Source organism: Schistocerca gregaria, chromosome 3 (genome assembly GCF_023897955.1).
Source record: "Schistocerca gregaria isolate iqSchGreg1 chromosome 3, iqSchGreg1.2, whole genome shotgun sequence".
NCBI lineage: Eukaryota > Metazoa > Arthropoda > Insecta > Orthoptera > Acrididae > Schistocerca > Schistocerca gregaria.
Genome location: NC_064922.1, coordinates 520,720,150 through 520,745,883, shown reverse-complemented (window position 1 = coordinate 520,745,883; position 25,734 = coordinate 520,720,150). Strand labels below are relative to the sequence as shown.

General features: G+C 38.1%; 1 protein-coding gene across 4 annotated transcripts in view; it reads right to left on the bottom strand.

The window, feature by feature from the left end:
* LOC126353875 (phospholipid-transporting ATPase VD) overlaps positions 1–25,734 on the bottom strand; it is a 357,121-nt gene that overhangs the window by 70,898 nt on the left and 260,489 nt on the right. For 2 of the 4 annotated variants that reach the window (XM_050003062.1, XM_050003063.1), the window contains exons 7-9: positions 20,477–20,590; positions 12,308–12,418; positions 4,893–5,066 (exon numbers count right to left, since the gene is read on the bottom strand). In XM_050003062.1, coding sequence (XP_049859019.1) covers positions 4,893–5,066; positions 12,308–12,418; positions 20,477–20,590 — 399 coding nt within the window. The remainder of the gene's footprint in view (positions 1–4,892; positions 5,067–12,307; positions 12,419–20,476; positions 20,591–25,734) is intronic. The other 2 variants (XM_050003064.1, XM_050003065.1) reach the window with 1 other exon arrangement.

The following is a 25,734-nucleotide window of genomic DNA, read 5'->3' as shown; positions in this document are numbered from 1 at the left end:
TCCTCAAACCTGCCCTGAAATGAGATCCATCCTTCATGAAATCATCCCCACTCCACCAAGAGTGTCTTTCCGCCGTCCACCTAACCTTCGTAACCTCTTGGTTCATCCCTATGAAATCCCCAAACCACCTTCCCTACCCTCTGGCTCCTACCCTTGTAACCGCCCCCAGTGTAAAACCTGCCCCATGCACCCTCCTACCACCACCTACTCCAGTCCTGTAACCCGGAAGGTGTACACGATCAAAGGCAGAGCCACGTGTGAAAGCACCCACGTGATTTACCAACTGACCTGCCTACACTGTGAAGCTTTCTATGTGGGAATGACCAGCAACAAACTGTCCATTCACATGAATGGACACAGGCAGATAGTGTTTGTTGGTAATGAGAATCACCCTGTGGCTAAACATGCCTTGTTGCACGGCCAGCACATCTTGACACAGTGTTACACCGTCCGGGTTATCTGGATACTTCCCACTAACACCAACCTGTCAGAACTCTGGAGATGGGAACTTGCCCTTCAGTATATCCTCTCTTCTTGTTATCTGCCAGGCCTCAACCTCCGCTAATTTCAAGTTGCTGCCGCTCATACCTCACCTGTCTTTCAACAACATCTTTGCCTCTGTACTTCCGCCTTGACTGACATCTCTGCCCAAACTCTTTTCCTTTACAAATGTCTGCTTGTGTGTGTGTATGAGCGGTGTGTGTGTGTGTGTGTGTGTGTGTGTGTGTGTGTGTGTGTGTGTGTGTGTGTGTGTGTGTGTGCGCGCGCGCGCGCGCGCGCACGCACGCACGCACCTTTTTTCCCCTTAAGGTAAGTCTTTCTGCTCCTGGGATTGGAATGACTCCTTACCCTCTCCCTTAAAAACCTCATCCTTTTGTCTTTCCCTCTCCTTCCCTCTTTCCTGAAGAAGCAACTGTTGGTTGCGAAGGCCTGAATTTTGTTTGTATGTTTGTGTATTTATCGATCTGCCAGCGCTTTTGTTTGCTAAGTCACATCAACTTTATATATATATATATATATATATATATATATATATATATATATATATATATATTAAAAACAAAGATTCCAAGACTTACCAACTGGGAATGTGCCGGTAGACAGGCACAATAAACACACACACACACACACACACACACACACACACACACACACACACACACATCCATATACAGACACACACATCCATATACAGACACACACATCCATATACAGACACACACATCCATATACAGACACACGCAGATGTATTTAAAGGCAAAGAGTGAAAACTTTTTCCCGAGGGCATGCAGCTTTACTATATGATTAAACGATGATGGCGTCCTCTTGGGTAAAATATTCCGGAGGTAAAATAGTCCCCCATTCGGATCTCCGGGCGGGGACTACTCAAGAGGATGTCGTTATCAGGAGAAAGAAAACTGGCGTTCTACGGATCGGAGCATGGAATGTCAGATCCCTTAATCGGGCAGGTAGGTTAGAAAATTTAAAAAGGAAAATGGATAGGTTAAAGTTAGATATAGTGGGAATTAGAGAAGTTCGGTGGCAGGAGGAACAAGACTTCTGGTCAGGTGACTACAGGGTTATAAACACAAAATCAAATAGGGGTAATGCAGGAGTAGGTTTAATAATGAATAGGAAAATAGGAATGCGGGTAAGCTACTACAAACAGCATAGTCAACGCATTATTGTGGCAAAGATAGATACGAAGCCCACAACTACTACAGTAGTACAAGTTTATATGCCAACTAGCTCTGCAGATAACGGAGAAATTGAAGAAATGTTTGATCAAATCAAAGAAATTATTCAGATAGTTAAGGGAGACAAAAATTTAATAGTCATGGGTGACTGGAATTCGAGTGTAGGAAAAGGGAGAGAAGGAAACATAGTAGGTGAATATGGATTGGGGCTAAGAAATGAAAGAGGAAGCTGCCTAGTAGAATTTTGCACAGAGCACAACTTAATCATAGCTAACACTTGGTTTAAGAATCATGAAAGAAGGTTGTATACATGGAAGAACCTTGGATATACTAAAAGGTATCAGATAGATTATATAATGGTAAGATAGAGATTTAGGAACCAGGTTTTAAATTGTAAGACATTTCCAGGAGCAGATGTGGACTCTGACCACAATCTACTGGTTATGAACTGCAGATTAAAACTGAAGAAACTGCAAAAAGTTGGGAATTTAAGGAGATGGGACCTGGATAAACTGAAACAACTAGAGGTTGTACAGAGTTACAGGGAGAGCATAAGGGAACAATTGACAGGAATGGGGGAAAGAAATACAGTAGAAGAAGAATGGGTAGCTTTGAGGGATGAAGTAGTGAAGGCAGCAGAGGATGGTGGCAGGGGTAAAATACAGGGAGCAAAAGGCTATTTACAATTTGTACAGAAACCAGATGGCAGTTATAAGAGTCGATGGGCATGAAAGGGAAGCAGTGGTTGGGAAGGGAGTGAGACAGGGTTGTAGCCTCTCCCCGATGTTAGTCAATCTGTATATTGAGCAAGCAGTAAAGGAAACAAAAGAAAAATTTGGAGTAGGTATTAAAATCCATGGAGAAGAAATAAAAACTTTGAGGTTCGCCGATGACATTGTAATTCTGTCAGAGACAGCAAAGGACTTAGAAGAGCAGTTGAACGGAATTGACAGTGTCTTGAAAGGAGGGTATAAGATGAACATCAACAAAAGCAAAATGAGCATAATGGAATGTAATCGAATTAAGTCAGGTGATGCTGAGGGAATTAGATTAGGAAATGAGACACTTCAAGTAGTAAAGTAGTTTTGCTATTTGGGGAGCAAAATAACTGATGTTGATCGAAGTAGAGAGGATATAAAATGTAGACTGGCAATGGCAAGGAAAGTGTTTCTGAAGAAGAGAAATTTGTTAACATCTAGTATAGATTTAAGTGTCAGGAAGTCATTTCTGAAAGTATTTGTATGGAGTGTCGCCATGTATGGAAGTGAAACATGGACGATACATAGTTTGGACAAGAAGAGAATAGAAGCTTTCGAAATGTGGTGCTACAGAAGAATGCTGAAGATTAGATGGGTAGATCACGTAACTAATGAGGAGGTATTGAATAGGATTGGGGAGAAGAGAAGTTTGTGGCACAACTTGACCAGAAGAAGAGATCGGTTGGTAGGACATGTTCTGAGGCATCAAGGGATCACAAATTTAGCATTGGAGGGCAGCGTGGAGGGTAAAAATCGTAGAGGGAGACCCAGAGACGAATACACTAAGCAGATTCAGAAGGATGTAGGTTGCAGTACGTACTGGGAGATGAAGAAGCTTGCACAGGATAGTGTAGCATGGAGAGCTGCATCTAACCAGTCTCAGGACTGAAGACCACAACAACAACAACAACAACAACAACAACAACAACAACAACAACATAGACTTCTATAGAGAAATACATAAACCGACCAACATTACTTCTCCATTGCAAAGACAGTTAAGTTACAAGAACAATCTTAACTTAATATACTTTGTTTTGGTTTTGTGTCATAGTCATTTAATTGTTACTATTAAACTAAAAAGGTATCAGTCTCATGTTAGAAGGGGGAGGATCACCAGGGGTGACAAAACCTCCGAAATTTTATGTCATAACAAATGCCAATTTTAATAACAAAGTTAATAATCATGTACATAAGGAATGGATGAATAAGTATCTTTCTTTGATACATATTTAAGGTGAGCATGGCTTTAGTAAGGAGTAATTAATTTTATTTTTGTTGTCAAATAAAAATAAGTTTATGTTTCACGTACAAGTCTTTGTAATCATCGAGTACTGAGAATTCAGTCAAACCATAGAGATAACAGTGTATCTCCATCTGATCAGTGCAACTTAATTTTTTTTAAATACTACTACTGAAGTAACATCCTCCCCTCCTCCCCCCTCTCTCAAAAGTGCAAAATATTGCGATATGCGAAAGATTTAGTTATGCTATGGAGATCATCAAGTAAACATTAAGTTGTAGTAAGTATTTCAATTAACAGTATAAATCTCATCATAGATCTTCAAAAGCAGTAATTAATTTAATTAATTAAACTAAAATTCATTGCCAATCTGCAATGTTTAGATTTCCAAGCTATGTAACATTTGAACTCTGGAAGTCAGACAGCAAAAACCTAATACCAAAACAACACTATCCAATGAACAATTTTACATAAAAGCCTGTAGTTATGGTTTCAGCAGATATCCAACTGTATGTGGACCTGGCAAATGAAAACAATTTTAAGCACCATAATGTCATAAGACTATAAAACAACTGAGATTCCCACATTTGATACAGTGGTCATAAACTCACACAGTTGGAAGGGCTCAAGAAATTATGTTGTGCAGGACAAATCTAACCTGAGCAGTCATGATAGTGCCTGTGATATGATTAATCCAGGTACATTTTTATGCAAATGCAAAGCTCTTGTTTCTCCTTAAGATGATGATTTGTAAGTACCATGTCACCTTCAGCTGCCAGTAAGTGTTAAGTGCAGAACAATGTAAGTAATTTAGCAGAATAATAAAGGGCACGAAGAAGTGAGGAAGATTAGTGTTTAACATCCTGCTGACAGTGAGGTTATTACATATGGAGAACAAGCTTTGATTACGGAGGAGAATCAGCCATACCCTTTCAAAGGGACCACCCTGGCATCTGCCTGAGCAATTTAGGAAAAATCACAGAATGATGGCCAGCTGGGGATTTGAACTCTCATCCTCTCAAATGTGGATCTATTGTTCTAACCAATGCACAACTTCACTCAGTAACAGGACAATAAACATATACCTGTATCTGCAGATTCACAAGTCAAATTTAAAATAAATTCATCACTTTACTTCCCAAATAATGTATTATTATTATTATTATTATTATTATGTTTTAAAAGAGCTCTTACAATGTCATGGTGAGGATGCTGGGAAACAACAACTGTGTTGCAAACGGCAAGTAGCAGAAGGAATTCTTGCAGTCTTTGGCTGTGCACTGAGGGTCGAGCACCTGCTTCCAGCTCCTCCTGGAGACGTGGGTTGACAAGCAGTGGCAGAGGAACACCAGGCCGTGTTTTTAATTTCTGTAGACCAAAATGTTCATGTAAACTAAAATGACATTTTTGTGTTGCTGAAGAAATAAAAAAGAATGTTGCTATAATTCCTTCTTGTGAGACAGTAGAACAGAAACTAAAATATAATGGAAGATGAACTTAGTACACTTATCAATGCATACACATACCATGTGGTGCTTCTCTAAATTTTATCACTGCAATTAAAAGACAAAGAAAAAAAAAACAATGTATGCTAATACAATTTTACGAGAAAGATAGCATCATTAATGTTACATATGACACTGATAGAACTGAAAAGAACAGACATTAACAAAACTGGGAACTAAAATAGTAAGGTACATTATTTATTGTTTTCTGTTCACTCTCAAAATAACCTGTATTAGGCTATTAGCAGTTCACTGGTAAATGAATGCATTTTGAAGTTAAGATGGCACACACAGCTTTGGCTTCAGCATCAAATATCATCCACACAGACACGAAACTTACCATATCAGCATAAATAATATATACTACAAAATATACAAAATGAGTTTTTACGGCTGTTTTCCCAGAGCAACAGATGTCGTGAACCTGTCACTTTCAAATTCACTATAATCTCTGCTCTGATAAGCTAGAAAGCCCCTCACATGCAACATTTCTGTAAACTAAGGTAGACCTTATTCTGTTTTCTGTCTTCCAATAAAGATAACTCTCATATAATACCTTGGTCTTCAAGCATGGGCAAGAGTCATGGTAAAGAAGTTGGACCATAAATAATAAGCATGAGCCTGCCTTGTGGTATTTTGTGTGGATCACACTTATGCAAGATGAGCCTGGTTCATGGTGCATCACTCAGAACAAATGACAAGAACATGAGTTGGACTCTTTGTTCAAAAGATATCAATATTCACTTCCTTGAATTACATGAATCTCTTCATTGTGCTCACAAGCAATACACCCACAGTGCCAGTAGAAAGGGCATGTAACAATGATGCTCCTAGTGATAAGTGTGTTGTTACTACAGACAGTGATTTTGTAGATCCTGTCAATAATGAGACTCATGGTATGCTTATTGTATTTCTTATATGAAATCATCCTATAAGATCAACCAGTGAAGATTACACTGATGATGAAGACACTATCTGTGATCAATCATCGAAGTAACAGATTAGGAAAGAAGAAAACAACAATCCAAAATATGGGAATATACGAGACTCTGGGCATAGGAGCACCAGTAGTAGAGCAGTTACATGGAAATACAAAAGAGTCAACACTTTTTTATATAATGTTCACCACTGCACTTTCTTGTAGGATAGTACTGTCACAGCAGCAAATTGACATGCAGAACAAACAATGATCAATGAAAATACAAAAAAGAAAATTGATGAGCATGGATCCCTGTCAACTGAAATTAAATTAAAATGTACTTTTTATTATGCCTAATAGTGGCTCAAAAATTCAGATGTACTAATCTGAAATAGCCATCATAACTAGCTATCTTTCAGAGCCAGTGGCTCCTTCAGGCACAAGAGTTGAAGGAGAAGGAAGAGGGTGAAGGAAAAGGACTGAAGAGGTCTAGGAAAAGGGGTAGATTTTGGGAAAGCCTCCTCTGACCCACAGTTCCGGGTGACTTTCTCAAAATCTACCCATTTTCCTCAGCCTCTCCAGTGCTTTTCCTACATCCCTCTTCCTTCTCCTTCAACCCTTCTGCCTGAACAAAGAGCCGCTGGCTCCGAAAGCTTGCCTAATTATAGCCTCCTTTTACATGTGTGTTCTGCTGCCACTTGGTGAGTAGATTTTTTTATCTATCCAATTAAATTAGAAATGATTGGAAAGATGGATAAATTATGTTAAGTCACGCCTATGATAAACCATTTAAATAAAAAAAAACCGTAAGAAGTATACATAATGGAAGAGAACATTGCAACTGATGAATTGTCAATGAAATTTAAGGGATGTATGTCTTATACACAACTTAATCTCATGAAGCGGGTAGGAATTGGGATATAACTGTAATAGCTGTGTGAATCAGCATTGGGCTATTGCTTTAATTTTAAAATATATTCAGGAAATGATAAAACAGATCTCTATTATAATTCACCTGAAATTGTTGTGATGGATCTGCCAAAGTCAATATTAAATAAAATACGCACTTTGTATATCGATAATTGTTATTATTCACAATAACTGTTAGTCTGGTTGTAACTTTACTTGCAAGTGGAACAACTGTCCTTAGGACAGTATAGTTTAATTGAAAAAAGGCAGAAGATTTCGTTAAAGATTTTTTTTATATAAGTGGAATGCACAAGACAAGCTGCAATAGCATATTAGCATTGAAGTGGAAGCAAACGGGACATCTATATTATTTCTACAAAAGACATAAGTGCAGAAATGACTGAGCAAAACAGAAGTCAATGAAATCTTACTTTCAGATTGAAATGTATTGTTTATTACTACAGGGAATGACTGGTATTGTTTGCTATGATCATACAATAGCAGGGTTCCACGTTATGATTGTAGTCCATGCAGTCTTTACAACAAAAACAAACCAGAGTTGCACTGAGTATGAACTTCAAAGAGCAGAAGCATTATTACAAAACATACTACCTTAAGTTTAAAAAAAGATATGGTAATGCAAAAACTGTCAAGTTGTGTAATATGTATCTCAATGTTTTGGAAACTATCATACAGTTAAAAATTACTAATTTTCTACAGGTTTTTCCAAAGCATAACTAATATAAACTGACTATTAAATTATAAATTGTTACTCATAATTGTCTACTTGCAAATAAATCATTTATGTTTATTGATGAATGTATCATATTTACTTCCCAGACATCTTAAAATTATTGATTGTGCCCAAACAATGTTTATTATTTTGCAGTTTCTTCCGTTGCACCGAAATACATATGTCATATGATGCATACATTTTGCACAGGTTCGAGTACATGGATAAACAGTGATTCAACACATGATTGACCATCTTGCTTACTATGGCCAAACTAATCAGCTGATAGGGAGTAGGTAAGAGGTTAACCTGCATATGCTATAATTTGTAAGTGTAACTGCAGTAAGTTGTTGATACTAAATAGCATTCCTGATGTACTGCATTCCAATATATTTTATTACTGGAAGGCAAAGAAAGTGCAAACATGTGTAGCATTTCACTCTGTCAATGTGGTGTGTCACATCTGAGTGCCAGTTCCTCTAACAACAGTATCTTAAGACATACTGCCGGACTTTTGTTTACTGAGCGAATTGTAACAGGTATCTCTCTAAGGATGCATCAGTTTACAAAGACAAAGGAATGTTCACCACATTTTGATATTTCTGCCTCATTGGTGGCTCAGGCAGTTGGTTCATTTTCGCACAAATTCCTCACCAATCTGTCTCTCAAAGTAGTAAAAAGGGTTCCATGAGTAAGTCTTACAGTGCAATTTGTTTAATATACCCGCTGAAATATTTGTCAAGCAGAAAGTGAAACAGAAAATATGGATAAATTACTACTAGTGTGCTCTCTCATTTAGAACACTGTCTCAGAGTCACCTATGTTGTTTGTACATAATGAAAATAAATTTGGCTGGTGAACGATTAATGTTTCACGCTGTAAAACAGCATTAATCACACACTTTATATTGGCCCCTCTCTAGTGAAAACTGGCTAACTTTGTGCCACTCTGAATTATTTACACTCTTAAATATTTTTACTTCCACCTAGTAACAGCTTATAGTTTCCATAAGCAATATTAAGAATCACGTCAACAGTTATTTCACAGCGGTACAATTGTATTTTTGATTGCTCAAACATTAAGGTGATGCTTGCTTTAGTGCCACTTCTACAACATTAACCCATTACACCCATGTTTCATTTACAAGCTGTAGGCTGGGTGCCATGAGAGAAGGAGGTGAGTCTTGTCCTAGCAGCCAATGCAATATGAATTGATCAGAAGCTTTTGTTCCCAACATTCTCCACATAAGTGCTGCATTGAAGTGCACATTTAGAACTAACAACTAAATATATGATCTATCTACAAAAAAATACCACCATCAAACAACAGTAAAATGTGAAAACAGAGGCTGTACTGCTGTCTAATTTACAATAATGATATTCTCGTTTTTAGGGCAGATAAATAAATAAATCTGGAGCCATGAAGTTCAAGAAAGGGGTGTATCAAGTTCAGTAACCCAAGAAAGATAAAATACAGGCTCTCAACATAAATTACTTTGTCATTAACTCAGTTCCAGAGTTAGAGACCAATCAACACTGATGTTTACTTCCTGTGCACACTATAATTAAATAACGTGTGTCAGCGGGGGACAGATCCGGAGATCTTGCTGGCCATGGTAGTTGACTTACACCTTCTAGAGCACGTTGGGTGGCACGGGATACATGAGGACGTGCATTGTCCTGTTGGAACAGCAAGTTCCCTTGCCGGTCTAGGAATGGTAGAACGATGGGTTCGATGACGGTTTGGATGTACCGTGCACTATTCAGTGTCCCCTCGACGATCACCAGAGGTGTACGGCCAGTGTAGAGAGATCGCTCCCCACACCATGATGCTGGGTGTTGGCCCTTTGTGCCTCGGTCGTATGCAGTCCTGATTGTGGCGCTCACCTGCACGGCGCCAAACACGCATACGACCATCATTGGCACCAAGGCAGAAGCGACTCTCATCGCTGAAGACGACACGTCTCCATTCGTCCCTCCATTCACGCCTGTCGCGACACCACTGGAGGCGGGCTGCACGATGTTGGGGCGCGAGCGGAAGATGGCCTAACGGTGTGCGGGACCGTAGCCCAGCTTCATGGAGACGGTTGCGAATGGTCCTCGCCGATACCCCAGGAGCAACAGTGTCCCTAATATGCTGGGAAGTGGCGGTGCGGTCCCCTACGGCACTGCGTAGGATCCTACGGTCTTGGCGTGCATCCGTGCGTCGCTGCGGTCCGGTCCCAGGTCGACGGGCACATGCACCTTCCGCCGACCACTGGCGACAACATCGATGTACTGTGGAGACCTCACGCCCCACGTGTTGAGCAATTCGGCGGTACGTCCACCCGGCCTCCCGCATGCCCACTATACGCTCTCGCTCAAAGTCCGTCAACTGCACATACGGTTCACGTCCACGCTGTCGCGGCATGCCACCAGTGTTAAAGACTGCGATGGAGCTCCGTATGCCACGGCAAACTGGCTGACACTGACGGCGGCGGTGGTGCACAAATGCTGCGCAGCTAGCACCATTCGACGGCCAACACCGCGGTTCCTGGTGTGTCCGCTGTGCCGTGCGTGTGATCATTGCTTGTACAGCCCTCTCGCAGTGTCCGGAGCAAGTATGGTGGGTTTGACATACCGGTGTCAATGTGTTCTTTTTTCCATTTCCAGGAGTGTAGTTACATCATCTTCATTGATGCGAGTCCTATAGGCACCAATGAACCACAACATGTGCACGCAATCAAGATTCAGATGGACAAAGCAATCTGTGTCTGCACTGATATTTTACACACTAGTTGATGCCAATGTGGAAAGTCTCAAAGTCTCTGGGACTGCTCCAATGGACTATATGGTGTGCCTGTAGTCTCTGTTTGGCTACTCCTCTTTCTCTGTTGTCTGCCTTTTCGTTTTTTGGTCCTACACATAATTGACAGGAGGTAGTGATGGCTTCTTATCTTTCTGTATTACTTAACTACATACTAAGTGCTGCCACTAAATCCAAACCATGCCATACACTATCTCAGTCAAATTTGTGTTGCCTTATACCCACAGTAAATTTCAAAATAACCTATCTTAAAACAAATCCAACTAAATATTTTTTTAAAAATTTAAAGTAAAAAAATAAAAACAGACAGCTACATCACATTGATTAACTAACTGTTCTGGATAAATGAACCTCAATAAACATTGCTGTAACTACTATATTTTGTGATTCTTCTTATTTATTTTCACTCAAGGCAAAATCTTTTTCGTAAGAGCTACAGGTACAGCCAAACTTGCAAAATGATACAAATAATTAACCTAAATAATCCCATTTGTTTTTAGTTATTTCTGAATCATAACTAATGTTAACCATGCAGTACGTATAAGTCTTGGATAACCTTTCAGCGAGTTAAAAAGCATACCACTAAATAACACACAGAATCACGATCCTAATTGTCTGCTCTAATGACCTTTGCACTGTTAAGTGTCTACCAAAATTACAATAATGAATTAGTACAGGAATGGAAGAAATTTTTGTTGTTTACACCAGGCATGCATTATTTCACAATCAGTAACTAGTAAGTAACAAAAAATCCAAGCAGCTATAATAAAAGTAGACTACACACCGGAACAAATTTCTCAAGTACTACAGATTCTGGCATTTTCTGGTCAGTAACAAGCTTGTCAATACATACGAAGCAGAAGCTCAATATTATGTTATAAATAATAAGACTGATAGTTGGTGGAAAGTAGTGAAACTTCATGAAGTAGAGTATTGATAATTTTTAGAGACATATTTGGCATCTACATAAACTGTGACAGAATAAATGTTAAAACCACACCTTTCAAAGAAGTTCTAGCACTTACACGAGAGTTGAAGAGACAAGATCAAGTATGTGGCATAGGAACCCATGAATAAGTCAGGTTTTAAGAGTAAGGATATATAAACATCAGCATAAAAAACGCTCAAATCCAAACACCAGCTTTCGAGTTATGAGTTCCAATAAACTGTCAATATAAAATTAGCAGAAGCAATGAAGGGCACAAAGACAATTTTATAATGAGCAATGGCAGGAGCATGTGGTATAAGGAAAGTAGAACTGTGGCCATCTCTCTCTCTCACTCTCACTCATATGATATCCATTCATTTAATCATAAATTGTGGTTTGTAAATACTGCCATGGAGAATCTACAGGAAGAGTACACACACACACACACACACACACACACACACACACACACACACACACAGAGAGAGAGAGAGAGAGAGAGAGAGAGAGAGAGAGAGAGAGAGAGAGAGAGATATTCATGAATTTCTATGCCACCTTCTCTTGCCACTTTCTTTCTTTTATTTACAGCATTCAATAGTGACTATTGGATTCTGACAGTGTCCACTTTTGTCACTGTGATTTGTTTTTTAACTCTACTTCATGGCTTTTTATGTTTAATTTTTGCTAAGGTTCTTCAACAGATGCAATCTAATACACAGATTTATGATAGATAAGGTCCCTCACACACAAAACCAGGGAAGTCTACTTCTGAAGCTAGCAACTGCCATGTTCTGCCAAAATCTGACATACCATTAGTGGAATACCACAAACATGCTGTTCTTCCCCACTTAATATGTAGCCATGTGCCACTAGATTATCTCCAGTTCTGATAGAGTTTAACTTCAATTCTTCATGATGAACCTTAGGGAGAGAATTGTGCGATTAATTCAACAAATCTCTTTCTGCATATCTTAAAGGATTAAAATCAGATGCCACTAATCAGTGGTTGTAAGTAGAAGAGAAACACACTGTGAAATGCACTATTACTCCGGCTTCCTGCAGTCAAGATCTATAAAAAAAAAACCTCAGGTAATTTATTTATAGTGTAATAACATTTCAACATAGAATAAAATGAAATTAAGCTTATCACAAACATTTCAAGATTATACAGTGGTAATAAGGAGACAAACTTGGAGCAGAATTATTAGAAGGGCAAAGCAACAGCAGTAGCACCGCAATTGCAATTGCTGCTTACTTGCAAGCTTACGCAAAGCCCAAATTATTTGCACTCACAATGTGATGAGTCTGCTAAAGCAGATAAACCCAGGATCTGGTTCTCAAGAAATAAGTTGTCGGAAACTTAAAAGAACAGTGTCAAATGTGCTGAACATCATGGCATCATATGATCTAGTTACTGGCATCAGGAGAGGGAGCAAGGAAGACTGGCAACATCTTTCAAAGGAATTACACTGTCATTTGCATTAATGAGTTAGGGAAATCATGGAAACCTTAAATCTGGATGGAAAAATGGGGATTTAAACCACTGTGTCAGAAATATTGCTACCAACTTCATATAAAACAACCAAAAATGTAATACTTTTTACCAGTAGACGAGATTCCTGAACATTTCTATGGATTTTGTGAAGCGGTCTGTTTGTATATAAATATGTTGAAATTTAACAGCTCTGGTTATAACAGCAATGATTTAAGAAGCTATTTCTATTTATGAAATATCTATGACAAAAGGGGGGAATTGAGGCACTATCACTAAAGATAAGAGCTATCACTAAAGATAAGAGAAAGTTGCAAGATGAAGTTGCTACCAACCTAAATCAGAATGAGGTACATCAAAATAAACAATAAAAAACACTGCTTGTGGAAGTCACAAATCAGGTAAATGCATTCCAATCTGAATTGTGAAATGGGTTTAACCATCTCATTACATACATTTGAAACCCATTTCATAAGCATATCAGAGACAAGTCAGAAATATATAGTTGCAATAATTTTCACATTAATAAATTAATAATTAATACAAAACTCACAGGATATTTCTATCAACAGCTGTGTATACTTAGTGGGATATTTAACAAGCTTTTTGCAGCTCATTCTACCTTCATCGCCTCGTTATGAGGCGGGACTTAAACCTGTAAGTGGTGGGTGGGAAGCACGAAGATTTGGTTCTTGTGTTGTGTTTGGACAAACTGGCTTCTGTCAATTATACAAAGAGATAATAATTTCATAAATAAACAATGGAAAGTCCAGGTTCGAATATCAGCAGTATTATGGAAAGGACAGACTGCTATTCAGTGTAAAGGTGACACACTGGGTTACAGAAAGGCACAATGAAAACACTGTTACACACCAAGCTTTCACCCAAAGTCTTTTTCAGAAAAGGAACGAAAACACATATACATTTCTACAAGCAGGCACACCAAATCACACATAACTGTTATCTTCAAATGCAGCTGCAATCTACCCTTTTCATAATATTGTTAAATTCATAAATATGTATGGGGAAGTTAAAATGAGCAAGTTCCTAAATAATGAGTGATACTGTTGTTTATCATGTGCAATGAAAATATTCCAAATTATTTTTCTCTCTGTCTTTAGCATCTGCACTACGTTAGGTGATTTCCTCCTCCTCAACCCCCCCCCCCCCCCCTCCTCTCGCTCCCTCAAAAAAATACCATACCCAATTAATGGAGTCAAAATAACTTGTCTATGCTACCTTTTGAGTGTCTGTCATTTGCAGCTGGTAATGCTTGCACCGCAAATAAAAGTTGCTGCATGTGCTAGCTAAGTAATCAATGTATGCCTGCAAGTTCAAATTTTTATCCAAATTTAATCCTTAGAATTTGACTGTATCAGTTTCTTCTTTATCCTAGTTGTTGTGGATCATTTAAATCTGTTCACATTTTGAAAATCTGGATTTTAACTGCATCATGCGCGTCTCAGATACATTAAGATTCCACGCATTTAGCTAAAAACTCAATTTCTAAGGTAATGAGAAAACTGATCACTGATTAAGGAGTTTTTCTGCATCCTACTTTTCAACTAACACAAACCTATCATCCAAAATGTAAGTGAGGGACAACTGATATTTAATGGTAAATCAAAAACATAGAAAATAAATAAGACTGGGCATAGTGTGAAGACTTCAGGCACAATTTGACATATTATTTTTCAGTCTGGGTAATATTTGGCCTCATTTAAGTTAATGCTAAAATTTTGCTTTCTGTTCCGTAAGTAGGATTTAAGTCACTGTAATGCACTTCTCCTAATGCTACACTTGTCAAATTTGTATACAAGCAAGGCATAGTTTACAGAATTTAAAGTCTATGTGATGTCACAGATGATAACTGCAATCTTATTGTGTTTATTTTGTCAAAATAATTGTTGAATGCATCCATGGTATTTTTCCCCAGTTGAAAATTGAACTAACCGTTGGGGTAATGGAATATTTTCCAGTGAAATTTGGATTTTAGCAACTTCCTAAAATGAACTACAATTACTACTAGAATTGAGGCAGGATGATAATTTCTCGTGGCTTCTCTCGATCCTTTCCTAAAAAGTGATTTAACTTCAGCACCTATCAGTACCTCTGGGAAGGAGCCCTTTTCAAAACATTGATTAATTACTTGCACTAGTACATGTGATTTTGTTATGTGCACTGATTTAATAACTTTATTGGGTATTCCATCACAATCTCAAGAATTTTTGTTTTTTAATTCTAAGATTCCATTTTAAACATCCTTAATAGAAACTTTTTAAAATTTTGTATGATGTTTGGAATTTTCACTAAGACCAAAGGGATTGATTTTGATGTGATGATATGTTACACTGACATCAGACTTTGCTACATGTACAAAGAACTAGCCAAGTACCCGGTATACATTTATTGCAATTCTATTAGCGCATCTCCTCCTATCCCTCTGTTCATGCACCTCCTCTCTGTTCATCTCGTCTCTCTCCCTCCCCCCCCCCCCCCCCGTCCCGTCCCCCTTCCACCACCTCAACCCCTCCCTGTCTTTCTCCTCTTGTCACTCTCTCTGTCCATCTGCTACTCCCCCCTCCCCCCCAATCTCTGTTTATCTCTTTCCTTCCCTTTCCCTCTACACATTATCACTCCCACCCCAATAGCAGCTTGCTGGTACCAACACATCTGAAACTGATCCAGGGGTTTAGGAGCAGCTTTCTACCTGCAGCTTTGCCAGCATACACATCACACATATTTAATACATTTCACACATAACTGTATACATATTTCACCCACAACGCTATCTAATTTCATCCTGCCATTTCAGTTTTATGCAGCTCAATATCAATGACATCGTATCTCTTGAACTGTGTGTCATACAATGACATACTTTTGCAAGTACACCCAATGGCATACGTGAATACAATCTACAAATTTTGTGTAGGTTGCCAGTGATAAAAAGTTTTAAAGGTTTCAAATCATGTGTAAGTTCGATGCAAGCTACTAAGCACTCTCATTCTCAAGTACGGGATTAATAAAGTCTGGGTATTTGCCTGTTGTGGGCTACACTCCTTTACAACCTTACCAGTGCCCCTTTTACAGGTAGGTGGTTCTTATCCCCACAAGGACACTCTCCAGACAGGAAATGATATGTGCACCAAGTCTGGTTGAAATTGGTGCAGTGGTTTAGGATGAGGTATGAAACACACACACATACATACATTGCTTCATTTGTGGCAGCACATGACTGTACTTCGTGCTGGTACCTCGGGGGAGGGGTGGGGTGGGGTGGGGTGGAGATATTTAAGGTGTCAAAAAACACCCCCATCCCCCTGGACCCCCAAAGATACCTCTCTTCTTACAAATCAAGTGCTGCATACATATATACATTCATTTTTATAATATGTATGGACTCGTGCAAGCACTCCGAGATTTGAGTTGGGCTCACAATACCATTTCCATGAAGGCTAATTTTTTAAATTTCTTTGTGATAGACTTCAACACTTAATTCATATTGATTTACTGCCTAAAATGCCTTTATCTTATTTTTATAGTTTAAAATTATGCTGTTATGTGCTAATTGTTCAGCTGCCTTGATACCCCTTTTAAATATAATTTTATACAGTCTAGCATATTCAGTTAAATCAGTATTTCTATCACATGTTACTATGCTAAATGCGTGGTGCATAGTCGTGGTCATAGTCAATTGTCGTTGCCTTTAGACCATTGGTTCCACGTTCAATTCCCGGTCGGTCTGGAGAATTTCTTCTCTCATGGACTGAGTGTTTGTGTTGTCTTAATTATTTCACCTTGTCTTTACCAACGGGCATGTCACCGAAGTGGTATCAACCATAAACACCTGCACCAGGTGGCTGAACAACCTCTGATAGGATGTCCCAGCCAATTATGTTATACAGTCATTCTGTTTTAGTGAGCTGGAAAGCAAAATGCAGGCTACTCAGCAAATGATGCGGCTGATGCAAGTAAATAAAAACCATTCAAACTGCTACAGTAAAATGGGATTGACAAAATCAGAGCCATTAAGCCTGCCCATTTTGATAATGCACACATGTTAGCATTGAGATTCTTGATGAGTTAATTGGTTTTGAACTCGAGTGTAACTGGAGGCCATAACAACACAAGGAAATTTTATAGTGCGACAGAAGCGATGACATGTCAGGTCAGAGCATATGGAATAGATTTACAGATATGTAAGTGGCTCAAAGGCTTCTTAAGTAATGAAACACAATATAGTGTCCTCAATGGTGAGTGTTCATTAGACACAAGGGTATAAGCAGGAGAGGGAAATGTGATAGGACCGCTCTTGTTCTCTACATACATAAATGACATGGATGGTTGGGTGAGCAGTTATATATGACTGTTTGCTGATTATGTAGTAGTAGACAGGAAGGTATTGTCATGGTGTGACTGTAGAAGTATACAGAAAGACAGAATTTCTATATGTGTGATGAACAACAGCTTATTCAAAATGAAGAAAAATATTAAATTAATGCAGATGGGTAGGAAAAACAATCCTGTGATGTAAACAGTTGTGTGCCACTTGACAGTCACTATTATTAAATATATAGTTGTGACATTGCAAAGTAGTTTGAGATGGAGTGAGCACATAAGGACATTAGCAGGGAAGGTGAATGGCTAACCTAGATTTTTTTTAAGAAGGTGTAGCTTATCTACAAAAGAGACAGCAAATATAACACTTGCATGATCCTTTCTTGAATACTGCTCGAGTGTTTCACGTGCCCACCATGTCAAATTAAACGAAGACGTTGAAGCAATTCAGAAGCATGCTGTAATTTGTAAACATTACTTTCAAACAACATGCGAGAGCTATAGATATGTTTCTTGAACATGGGAATACCTGGAGGAAAGATGATCTTTTTATGAAACATTATTGGGATATATGTAAATTGTGGTGATGAGTGAAAATGTGTGCCGGACCGGGATTCTAACCCAGGATATCCTGCTTACTTGGCACTTGTGTTGACCACATTACACCATCCAGATACAGTGTTTATCTCAAATGCACCTACTATTAAGCACACTTCCCAGTTTATCCATATTCCTATCTAGTGCCACCTATCCCTAGTCCTTATTCATTTCCTCCATGCTTGCTAATTTTAGATTTCTGTTGGAGTTCAAATGATACTGTGAGTAATTGATTCACCTTGATGGGCAATGAATCCACAAACTTAAGTGTGGATGCAAAGTGACATTCGACCTCCACATAAAGTCCCAATCCAGCCGATATCATTAGTTCCTTCCCTTCCCTTTCCTTTATCACCCCTTGACCTTCAATTAACACAATACGTATCACAGTTATAGGTTCTACGTGGTGTCTACTTTCAGACATATCCACAACTGTTGGAACAGTTTCCAGATAAGGCACTCGCAGGTGACTGCAAAACAGTTCTACTGGTGCCAACATATATTTGGCATAAGGACCGCAAATACTAGGATAAGATATATTAGGGTTTGTGCAGAGGCACATAGATAGTCTTCCTACCTCACTCTCAACTAGTAGTGAAACATGGTACCCTACATCATAACTATATGGTGACTTATGGAATATGCATGTAAATGTAGACGTACATTGATGTACAGTAGGAAGAATTTCAGAGCTAATACCAAACCCTGGACGATGACTGATACTACTCTTACTTGTTTCCTTTATGGCCCAAGACACATGAGCAAAACCACAGCACTACCCTAGATAGAAATTTAGTCTGCCAAGTTTGGCAAGCAAAATATTTCAGTTCACAATATAAATATCTTTGCTAAAATCTAAAAAACATGAGGTAATACATCTTCTTTGTCCATTTATCAGTCCCTTAGTCCTACTGAACGAAATGTTGTGTTATGATGTTTTTGGAAGCTATGCTGAGGCAGTGGCTTCCTTTGAGAGTGGTGTCAAGTCCACACTTCTATGCCACTGGGAAAACATTTGCAATCAACAAATGATTGATGATATTTGTTATTGTGGGCAGTAGTGAAGCAATAAAGAATATAGTTGCTGAAGATGGATAAAATACTAAAAGTCATAAAAAAACCTTGGTCTTTTGGGCTGACATGCTATCATTTACTGTAGGTAATAATCTAATATCAGACTGTCCCCATAACCTCCATCCAATAGCTACCCTTCCTCCATCCTAACCCCCCCCCCCCCCCCCCCCCAAGTCAATCTCTGTGTAACCTTCAGCACACACTGCTCCCCACTGGCTCCGACACCCATGCATCACATGCCTAGCCTCTGCGCCTGCCACTCCTCCCCCTTCCACATTCCTAGGTGACAATCTGGCTGTCTCCCTTTGAGCCACTAGCCACCAACCCCCAACCTCTCCGTTCTGCCTCCTGCCTCTCTCACCCTCTACCCACCCAATCTGCTGCAGCTCCCATCTCAATCTAGCCCACCCATTGCCATCGAAATGCAGCTTTAGTGCTGTGTTTCCAGCTGGTGTCGTGTGTGTGTGTGTGTGTGGGGGGGGGGGGGGGGGGGGTGCACTTGAATGTGCATACTCTAGGTCAAGAATAGATTATTCCAAAAGCTAGCCAGTTTTCTTTCTTTTTTGTGTGTGCCTCTCGATGACTCAGCACTATTACTGCTTTTCAGTGAGTGATCTCCTTTTGCACCTTAAGACTTATGTTCTTGTCAGAACTTTTGCACAAATTAATCAAGTTTTCTTTTTGAATATCTGAAAATGCAATTTCTTTGGTTGAGAACATCTTTTGCATACACTAAAACAAACATATACAATAATAGGAACAACACAACACAACAGAACACATCATAAATGAAGTATTCAAAGTCCTCGAGACTTTTAGTCATAGTTACAAGATATGGACACAATTCAACTATCCTTCATCACTCATGTCAGAAAGTGCCAAAAAATTACTGGACATGGTATGTTGTTAATGCTCCACATGATACAGCTATCTACATTTTTATTACCTCCCCACCTACCCATCCACTACTTCTACTTTTTTGGGTTTGTTATCATCCAAATTTAATTTACTATATCCAATTATGGTACAGTTTTCTCAATGGCTCTACTATCCTATACAAGGAATATCTACATATGTAACTTGCTCTTCTGCTACCACTTAACATTACTTCACCATTAGATATGGAAGAAATATGCCTGAAACTTGAAGAAATGTGCACAGCATTCCATTATTATGCAGATATACACTTTCTAGGTGCACAGCACATGCCTAATGCTGAAGACATTGTTGAAATTAGCTTCAAAATAATGTGAATAAAATGTTATTCTATGCAATAACAGTGCATTAGCTGATGTCCCCACCTCTTCAACATAAACAGAAGATGAAAGATTAAGAAATTTATACTTAATGTATTCTCATTTGGTCAAAGACGTCAGTGGTAAAATAAATGAACAGTAAAAATTTTATTTTTCATTTGTAATACCATGATTATGACTGTAATAACAGTAAACAGAGACAAAAGGCATTGTGTGACATACCTGAATGTTTTCTGGTGGTGGATGATTGTAATCTATGCCACCAACAGTACAACGCCTAAATATCATCTTGTTCTCAGTGAGTGTTCCTGTTTTATCTGAAAAAATGTATTGAACCTGTAAAAAAAGAAGTTAGGCAGTGATTTAGTAATGAATGCATTGTTGTTGTACCTATGATGTTTGATTTTAAGAATAGTCGCACATACTTGAAATCAATAATACAGAACAGGGAGTGCTAGTCACTTAGCAACTGAAAGAGAATATGGATGGAATGGTGAAATAAAAGGAGAGAAATGGACTCAGGCTGTGAAGATGTGAGAAAGAATTCAAGTCACAGAACCACACTATCATGGGTCAGATTCTGTGCGTTAGTCAGCTTTGTTTTAACAGAATTTTATTGATCTATAAAAAAGGAATTCCCAGTAAGGAAGCCAGATTACATATTCTGTTACCAGACTTGCTTGTGTATCAACATGACATTCATTTTAAACAGAAAAAGCAGTTAGTGCAATCACTCAACGTTAGTCACTTATGCAACAAACTACTATTTGTTGTCGAAAGGTAAATCTCAACTCTTGAAACACAAATCATGCTTGGTAATTACCCCATGGTCTTCATAACAGCTATATGAGATTAATAAACTATTCATCTCCATCGCAATCTATCTCCCTCACTCAGCTTCAAAGAGACTTTCATTATAGGCAGAATTACATTACTAAATGTAATATCAGCATATACAACACACTGTTCTAAGCCATGGGAGCACATACTAGTGAGAACTAAATTACAAGTGTCATGTCATGAACTTTAGCTCAGTTTTTTCAGTTTGTATTCCACTGTGATAAAATGTTGTAACAAACACTGTAATTAGGTACAAGGTATTCATGGGTGGAGTGCAGGGAATGGTGGGGGGGGGGGGGGGGGGGGGGGGGGAAGATAGGAGATGTTGCACATTTACCTGTTTAACAATCTAAAAATACTAACACGAGCCTCGTATACATCTAATCTTTAATGTTATTTGCTACTAGTATTTCATTGCAGCAATAGCAGTACTCATAAAAACAAAATTTGAAATAAGCTTTAGCAAAAATAATCCCAGTGAATCTGTCTCTCATTCAGATGTGAAGGACATTCTGACTTCAATATCAAAACCTGAGGACCAGTTAGCAGAAGTGCATTCCGAATCCCGTGCCACTTTCCTTGACTTTTATCTCATCCTCGGAGAATGCCAGCTACACACTTCCACCTACATTAAACCTACTAACAAACAACAGTACTTACATCCTGAAATATATGTGTGTGTTTTATAGATGCTAAAATATATTTTATTTAAGGCTCCTTTGGCTTAGCCAGTGCCACTCTGATCTTTTTACCTCGAGTGATCTTACTTCCTCAAGAAGTGAGTGAGTCTAGTTGTTCAAATAATTCATAATCTATACATATTCTATCTTCGATTTAGCCTATTATGGCACAGACTATCATCTATGTTTTAGATTTTATTATTTTCATGCTGGATTCTTCTCCCACTTATTTATCAAGCATATGCTAGTGCATCTATTCTTTCGCTTTGTGTTATTATACTTATTTCAAACTGTTCACTGATTTTTACGAGCGCCTCTTCTGAATATTTAATAAAAATAATGGATGAAAATGGACATCTTTAATGGACTTCCTTCCAAATCTGTACTACTACTTGTCCTGTTCACCAACCAATAATTACTGTCTCACTTTTTGTAAAGGTTTTCCAATTTATATATAATATTCAGACCTTCATTTTTCACTTCATTTTATGTAGGCATACATACATCCTGTTCCTACTTTCAGAAGTGTCTGATAAAAGCTTTTCTTTAAAAAATTCCTTTCCACATATTGCTCTATAACAAGCTAATATTCTTGCACTGGTGCCTCAGAATTTTTGGAAGACAAACCCGTCTTCAGAAAAAGCAACAACAACTGTTCCATTCAGTCCTGCACTTTGTTACCGTGCTTTGTTACTACCCTGTTCCTCAGAGCCAATTGAATTTGTCTTTCAACTTGGATTTTTCAAATACAATTTGCATATTTTTTTTAATAATGGCTTCTCTAACTGTAATGTTTTCCTATGTCTGATCTTCACTTTCTTGAAATTTTAAAGTCACCCACCTTAATGTTATGTTCATCCAATGCTATTCTACTTCTCTTTCGCCTATCTCCAAAGAAATTTTTTTCCAATTTATATGTAATATTCAGATCTTCATTTTCCACTTCATTTTATGTAAGCATACATACATCCTCAAAAGGATAATTTATTCTTGCCTATCTTGACACTCTGCTGGTCCAATTCCTCATGATTTTATATTTATATTTGTTTTCATCTTTGAGGTTTATTATTATTATTATTTTTAGGTTGCTTCTTTAGCCCACCATTTCGTTTAATTTCCCAGTCTATTATTATTATTATTATTTCCTTTCTCTTCTACTTCTAAGCTACCGGTCTCTAATGGAAGTTACCAAAATCTCCAACTTTTATATTGTCTGTTTAAGTTTATTATAGTCCATTTTTATCTGTTTCCCTTGGCAATTTTCTTTCATTTCAGCTCATGTTTCATCATTACCAATATGTGGGCACTTCCCGCATCACATACTGGATATGATCCACAATCTTCAGCATAACTGTTAAACAAATGCAGAAGTTAAGAGGTTACAGATTAACTTCACTTTCAGGCAAGTGTTTTCTAGGCATATTTTCTCTGCAGGTGATGGTTAAAAAATAAACTCATGATACAAAGTTCATTGGTATCTGCAAGTTTGGTTTCTCTACCATTTCAATCCAAATTCTCTAATGACTGCTTCTTCTTTCCTTATTAGCAACATTTAGTCTCTGGTGCTGAGAGATGCTAACAATGCCAGTCCACAAATTTTAAACTTTCTTCCCACTGAGCTTAATGACTTAAGGGATAGTTAAGGCCTTTACAAAACTAAACTATGCCAATTTCTCTTGAAACACTGATTCTAGTCTATTTAGGAGTCTGTGAACGAGATCTCACCAAATAAATGACCAGCTACACACTTCTATGATTGTCAAACATGAATACAAGTATTTTATGTGTATCAGTTAATTTTCATTCAGTGACAGAAGAGTGTGCACATGATGTATCTATATTGCCTGTGTACTGTTGACCTGACTGCCCCGTAGTAGGATAATGACTGTGCCTGTTATGCTATTTTGAACACATCAGCACTGAAATGTAAAGAAAACAGTCATTTACTGTTTCCATTTGTAATACTGTAATATTTATTTGTAAATCAGCTGAGCAGTAAATTATAACTGAGTATGTAAATACATGCAGTCATAACCTTGACACTTCTACATACAGCCCAAGCTCGTCATTGCATGGATCCATGGAAAACAAGTAAATGAGTAAATAAAATAAAGATTCGTATCAACCACTATGATAATTTTTTATTTCCTTGATTCTTCAAATTACCTCCATTAATAACGGATCTTGCGAAATTATTATACTTCACATCAAGTTGTTGTCATACGTATGTAGATTACCTTTCTTTTTCCTTCGATTTATTTCCTTCCTTTCATAATTCTGACTCCTGCAATCTCAGGCTTGTCCTGTGCTTTCCCACTGTATAATATTGTATAATCACCTGCTCTCTATATTCTGTATAGTTATTTTCGAAACTTTAAAGTGACTTTACACTCCCCCCTGCAACACTAGTCAACTCCACACAGAGATCAAAGTGAAATTATTTAAGCTTTGGAAAAATTAAGCAGAACACCTTCCATTCAGTTCTGTTGATGTCTGGTATACCTGATCAGATCTTCAATAGAGTGGTTTCCTGTAACCTCCAGCCCATGCCACTGGCCATTTGATCACTGTTCCACCTTCAGGAGCAGTTTCCCATCCTAAGACAAATTGGTGCATTCCATCTGTTTGCTCCCTCACCTTCAAGAGACCATTTGGCATTGGTGAAGGATGATTTCCTTATCCCAGAGGATACATTGCCTCTGCACTTCCTGGCCACCTGCTGCAAAACATTTGCCTCCTATGAACAACTAACACATAAATATAAAATGTTCCAATGTTATGACCCTGAAGTATTTTCAAAGTGCTCCAGTCCTGAAAGTTCAGCTACTCGCAGAGGCTCATTGTGGGTTGTAACTATCATATGGCAGCAATAACTTTTGCATATTCTAATGAATTAATATAGAACCAATTTACACTGGAAAAATAATTAGTTCCAATTTTAGCAACCATGTGCAGATACGGCACTGTGAATGCATTGAAGATGAATAGAAATGTTTCCCTGTGTAACTGATAAGGAATGGGATATGGGCAACAAGGTCAAGAAAGTGAGAACAGCACTATGTTAATTTAATTATTAACCATCACTTACAAAATTTGTTCAATATGGCACCAGAGACCTCAATGAGATCCTATAAAGTCAGTGGTACATTTGGAACAAAATACAGCAGTGATTCTGATTATGTATAGCACAGACTGTCCTTGGTAGATTGCCAGAGATATGTGGCACCAGATGCAAACGCTCATGTCATACAGTTCCTACAAATTACAGTAAGATCATATGTGGGTATGGAGAAGGCACCCAAAAGCATCTCAAATGTGTTCCATTGGTTTCAGATCAGGCAAATTTTATGCCCAAGATATCAACATGAGTTCACCATCACATCCCTAAAATCACTGGAGGAAGATTCTGTCCTCGTCATATGGGTAGTTATCAGCTGGAACACGCCAGCACCCTCAGAGAAGGCATAAAACATGCAGCCAAATGTCAACAGCACTGAAATTCTAAATTCTGATTGGAATGCATATTTCAAAGGTAGGTTGAATGCTGGTGGTGGTGGTGTATTTATATCCATAAAAATATCATAACATCTAGTGAGATTAGTATAGAATCTGAATGCAAAATAATATGGATGAAGACAAGAATTAAATATGACTCAAACATGGTCATCAGATGCTTTTATATACCTCCTGCCTCAGCAGCATTAGTGGTGGAACAGACATGGGAAAAACTTGTGTACATCCTAGTCATATCATAGTTTTAGGTAGATATTTTCAACTTGCACACTATAGATTGGGAAACTCAAATGATGAGAATGATTAGTAAGGACAGAGAATGATGTGAAATTGTTGTAAGTGATTCATCCAAAAATTAATACGACTAGTAAAATCAGAGGACTGATTGGTGAAGCAAACTTCTTACACCTGCTTGCGACAAACAGACCCAAACTTTCTGACTCTTTT